Source organism: Chanos chanos, chromosome 16 (assembly GCF_902362185.1).
Source record: "Chanos chanos chromosome 16, fChaCha1.1, whole genome shotgun sequence".
Lineage (NCBI taxonomy): Eukaryota > Metazoa > Chordata > Actinopteri > Gonorynchiformes > Chanidae > Chanos > Chanos chanos.
The window spans coordinates 12025614-12031613 of record NC_044510.1 but is presented as its reverse complement, the minus strand read 5'-3'; the positions used below and the strand labels follow the sequence as shown (position 1 = coordinate 12031613).

The 6000-nt window shown below is 38.7% G+C and overlaps 1 protein-coding gene across 1 annotated transcript in view; it reads left to right on the top strand.

The window, feature by feature from the left end:
* slc17a7a (solute carrier family 17 member 7a) overlaps positions 1-2429 on the top strand; it is a 21055-nt gene extending 18626 nt beyond the window's left edge. Inside the window, exons 12-13 of the mRNA XM_030793721.1 lie at positions 1792-1861; positions 2146-2429. Of these exons, the coding sequence (XP_030649581.1) occupies positions 1792-1861; positions 2146-2429 (354 nt within the window). The remainder of the gene's footprint in view (positions 1-1791; positions 1862-2145) is intronic.
* Positions 2430-6000: the final 3571 nt, after the last annotated feature.

Here is a 6000-nt window from a genome sequence, read left to right as displayed (position 1 = left end):
TCTGCATGAGTCAGTTCCAAAACAAAATCTGACAAAAATCTCCTTACATTTTATATATACATTTGCATTATGTATAGATATATCTTTTTTTTTAATTTTATTTGAATAAATAACGCACGTTTCCTTTCAGAAACCATCATTAGTCATGAAGTTCACTACACCATAAATTTCAATCTTAAGTGTTCTTGAATCCTAAACTCTGAATACTGTCTTTGCAGTCTAACTGTCATGACTGTGATTTATTGCGGGTGTGACTGGGATTTATTGTGATTGTGATTTATTGAGATTGTGATTGTGACTGTGATTTATTGTGATTGTGATTTATTGAGATTGTGATTAATTCTGATTGTGACTGTGATTGTGATTGTGACTGATTTATTGTGATTGTGATTTATTGAGATTGTGATTAATTCTGATTGTGACTGTGATTGTGATTGTGACTGATTTATTGTGATTGTGATTTATTGTGATTGTGATTAATTGTGATTGTGACTGTGATTGTGACTGTGACTGTGACTGTGATTTATTGTGATTGTGACTGTGATTGTAATTTATTGTGATTGTGACTGTGATTGTGACTGTGATTGTGACTGTGACTGTGATTTATTGTGATTGTGATGTGATTGTGACTGTGACTGTGATTTATTGAGATTGTGATTGAGATTGTGATTTATTGTGATTGTGATGTGATTGCAATTTATTGTGATTGTGACTGTGATTGTGATTGTGACTGTGACTGTGATTTATTGAGATTGTGACTGTGATTGTGATTTATTGAGATTGTGATTGTGACTGTGATTTATTGAGATTGTGACTGTGACCGTGACTGTGATTTATTGAGATTGTGATTGTGACCGTGATTTAAAGTGATTGTGACTGTGACTGTGATTTATTGAGATTGTGATGTGATTGTGATTGTGATTGTGATTGTGACTGTGACTGTGACTGTGACTGTGATTGAGATTGTGATTGTGACTGTGATTTAAAGTGATTGTGACTGTGATTGTAATTTATTGTGATTGTGACTATGATTGTGACTGTGACTGTGATTTATTGTGATTGTGACTGTGATTGTAATTTATTGTGATTGTGACTGTGATTGTGACTGTGATTGTGACTGTGACTGTGACTGTGATTTATTGTGATTGTGACTGTGATTTATTGAGATTGTGATTGTGACTGTGATTTAAAGCGATTGTGACTGTGACTGTGACTGTGATTTATTGTGACTGTGATTTATTGTGATTGTGATTAATTGTGATTGTGACTGTGATTGTGATTTATTGTGACTGTGATTTAAAGTGATTGTGACTGTGATTGTGACTGTGACTGTGATTTATTGTGATTGTGACTGTGATTTATTGTGATTGTGATTGTGACTGTGATTTAAAGCGATTGTGACTGTGACTGTGACTGTGATTTATTGTGACTGTGATTTATTGTGATTGTGATTAATTGTGATTGTGACTGTGATTGTGATTTATTGTGACTGTGATTTAAAGTGATTGTGACCGTGAATGTGATTGTGACTGTGACTGTGATTTAAAGTGATTGTGACTGTGATTGTGATTTAAAGTGATTGTGACTGTGATTGTGATTGTGATTGAGATTGTGATTGTGACTGTGATTTATTGTAATTGTGATTTATTGAGATTGTGATTGTGATTTATTGAGATTGTGATTGTGACTGTGATTTAAAGTGATTGTGACTGTGATTGTGACTGTGACTGTGATTGTGACTGTGACTGTGATTTAAAGTGATTGTGACCGTGACTGTGATTTCTTTTGAAGACGCGTGAGGAGTGGCAGTATGTTTTCCTCATCGCTGCTCTGGTGCATTACGGAGGCGTGATCTTTTACGGTACATGACTTTATAACATTTGCCATGTAAACTGCACAGCTTAGTGACTTAGTTTTACCAGAGAGTTCCTTACCAACCGTTTAAAATACCTGAAAATCTCTTAATCATAAAATAATTCAGCTGTAGCACCCTTCTCTGAGAGACTGTTTATGATTTAATGTATTATCAGAGTTCTTTTACATATTTCACCCATATCAGTACTCGTGTATGAACTGACTCAGAATCGTTAGCTTGGGTGTTTTATATTCACACTACAAATTGCTCGAATGAACTTCATCTCCCAGGGATCTTTGCATCGGGGGAGAAGCAGCCGTGGGCAGACGCGGAGGACACGAGTGAGGAGAAGTGTGGCATTCTCGGAGAGGATGAGCTGGCCAATGAGACGGAAGAGTTGTACAGAGGAGGTGGACAGTATGGTGCCATGAGCCAACCGAACGCTGGTGGTCCCAACGGGGGCGGAGCTGGAGGGGGCTGGGTCTCTGACTGGGACAAAACAGAGGAATACGTCCAACCTGTCGGGACAAACAGTTACCTGTATGGAGGAGAGGGAGAGAGGGAACTGACATAAAGAGGAATCGATTTAAAGAGTGAGACAGAGGGAGAGAGAGAGAGAGTTAGAGTTATGTGGGTCAGAAAAGAAAGGAATAATAGGAGAGAGAGAGAGAGAGAGAGAGAGACAGAGCAACTGAAGAAAGATCATGGGGAAATAAGTAGTTACACTTACAGAGGAGTGAGTTGGTTTTCAGTGTTTTGGTTTTGTGTTGTGTGCATATGTGTGTGAAAGAGAGAGAGAGAGAGAGAGAGAGAGAGAGAGAGAGAGCGAGGGAAAGAGAAATGGGTACACATAAAGTGTGCTAACAAAATTTTGTTTATCATCCTTCATGTGTAAGTGTGTGTGTGTGTGCGTGCGTGTGTGTGTGTGTGTGTGTACATGTGTGTCTGGGTTATGATGGTGCTCTATGTGTTTTTAACGTCAGTATTTTAGGCTCTCTGCCAAAATCACTGTAATGCACTTAATATAACATGAAAATATCAGATATGTACATTTGGATGTGAAGTACATTGCTGTATGTTTGTTTGTTGGAGAGAGAGAGAGAGAGAGATAGAGAGAGAAAGAGAGAGAACAAAACAAGAGAATAAGAACAAATATGTGTATTTCTTTGCTATTGCATAATCCTTGTGTTTTATCCAGTGCTTTACATAATTAGTAGATGTTTGTGTGTGTGTGTGTGTGTGAGAGAGAGAGAGAGAGAGAGAGAGAGAGAGAGAGTGTGTGTGTGAGTGTGTGTGACCTACATGCTCATCAGTGGGTCACTGCAAGCACAGGTGATTCTGTTTTCTGCGTGTTTGCCCTTTGACACCATAACGACAGCAATATTGTGTGAGTGTGTGTGTGTGTGTGTGTGTGTGTGTGTGTGTGTGTTTGCGTGTGCAGGTGTGTGTGCGCCAAATACCCATGTGCGTTCTGTTAAGTGAAGAGCTTCAAGCAAACCGTCATGTTGAAGCCAGAAGAGTTAAACATCGTAGGCCAGTGTTGGAAATTTAATGCAATTTTTTTTTTTTTGTCTTCGATGTTTGGACTTTCCTCTGTCACTAATGTAACGTTTAGAAAAAACATCCAATCAGAGTAAAGTATAAGCTGAGGTATCCAATCAAAATGCAGTCTTAGCACTGTAATGGAAAACATGACTGGATGTCTCGCATTCTGATCCCCGAACCACTCAGTTTGATGTTGTTTCTGCTTCTTGTCTGTTTGTTTTTGTTTTTCTGTGTTCATCTTCCAATTTTTTTTCCGATAACTAGCTTACATGTGGGAAAAAAATGATTTAAAAGGATTTATTCGACAAAACTTTTATGTTTATAAAAACTATATATGTGAAAACTCCCTGTGTACAATAAAGCCTATGGAACGTCAGTATAAATGGAGATTGTGTCATGAATGATCACTGATTTATCGTAAAATGGTTGTGCAGTGCAATGAATGAATTCGAATACGACTTCCTTTGCTAAGCTACGGAGTGATGAGTTTTTAAGACAGAGCAGGCTTAATGGATGTAAGATATGCAAAACCAAACCTCCATCTGACCATATTCATACCTCTCCATGTTTCATTCTCTCAGGGTTTTTTTTTTTTTTTTCACCCTATCTTTTCTTTTTGCCTCCCGCTCTGTGCTCCCTGCCTCCATTGAGGGCATCTGCTCTCTCCTCTAATCTATGTCTAAAATCACTGAGATAATCCCTCCATCCATCTGTCAACCAGAGAGAGGGAAAGAGATAGAGATTTGGTCCTGTATTGTGAATTCGTGACCAGTGGCGACCTCTAGTGGCTACGGTGATATTTACTACTCAAATCTCACAGCACAGCGACAGTGTCAGGGACCGGTGCCCTGTACAACATGTGACATGCTGTATCTGGAGTGCATCGGCGAATCTGTGACTCATTCGTACGGGGAAGAGCAGAAGGACCGGGGTTAAAGAGTGCATGTTTGTCCATTTTACTGCCAAAGCAGTGTCCCCTAAAACGGATTTACCACTTGCATGTTCGCTTACACTCCAAGAGACAAAGCCGTTTCCTTAAACTTTCCTATGGATCCCGGACCCATGTTGGAAATACTTGCAATAGGCTTATGAAAAATTGCGCGGGGGTTGTAACATTTTGTATCTTTTGTTTAACGTGACTCATTTCCCCTGCAGTCCAAAATTGCATGGCAAAATTATTTTAAAAAAGATTAGAACAGCAAAAAGTAAAATGGTTCGCGTCTGACGCCCAGCAAATATATGTCACCAAATTTGGACAAGGTGAAGTTAAAATAGAAAACACAAAAGGGTTTGTTTCAGACATGAAAAGACAGGAGACTTAAGGCATGTAAAGACTTAAAACAGTCCAATCAAGCATATACATTTTTATTTTACTTTATTTCCTTTTTTAACGGGTTTTGCAGAGTTACTTGATCAATCAGGTGTGTTCAGAAATGTTAGAGAACCGAGACCGCGGGGTGGGAAGTGTCGGCACTTTTTCATCTGTTTCAGACCAGTGAAAATGAATTGTTCTCTGATTTCACTCCTGAGGACCGGCTAAACAGGATATCTCTGCTCAACCGAGACGCCAGAGAACCTGAATGAACTCGTCCTCTACAAGCAAATTCTCCATTAACTGAATCAAATCAAAGTCAATCAAGTGTGTGGGAACTGCACGTAAGTGATAATTTGGTTATGTGTCCCCAAAACTGAAGCCAGAAAACATCACTTCATATAATTTCCCGTTCAAACCACAAACGACTCGTCTACTGTCCAAATCCTGATACCCAACTGACAAACGTAATTTCGCACTTCTCTGATTAGGCAACACCGTTCCGCGGACTTTTCCGTGCAGCTGCGCAGAAATGTTCATTCGATGCCTCTTTCTGATTTAAAGCGTGTCACGCCATTCATTGGTGATTTCATTACTGAGCGTAGAACTTAAAAGGATATTTCAATTTTTTATTGGTCAACTCCGACATCCTTTTATTCCTACCCAATAAAATGTAAGACAAAATCGAATGGAGAAACAGAATTGGCTAGCTAGACTTTTGATCCCGCCCATCCTCGCCCACAATGAGCCTAGGAGATACTTAGCTTACGGAGCTAATGCCGCTTCAGATTTATTTTACGTTTGATAGGATATCTAAACAAACGGCTTCAAAACAGTGAAATCTATATTTATATAGCTTTTTAAAATTGTTTAAATCATCTAGCTGTACATAAATCAGTTTGTGTGAAATTAAGGGAGATATTGGAACCGGAGAAACGTTATGTGGCTCAGCGGCTAATCCTTGGTTTTCATTGAAAATTAAGTGACACCGAGATTGATTTGGATACAAGGTTTTGGTTAAAGTAGAGCCGCTTCAGGTAATGAACCCTTCGATTTCTTTACTTTACCGTTAATACAGTATAATTGTTTTAAATGTCAGTTACACTCTATGCTGATAGAGATCAGTGTGAATTGCACTCTTCATTGACTTGACACAAAAGTATGATCAGACAGGATGCACAGATCAGCAAAGATTTCGAGACCGTAGCGCATGCCCAGTTTATTTTTGTATTTATTTATTGTTACCTATCATTATAGACAGTGGCGATTTCTTTAAAGTCGGTTGAGC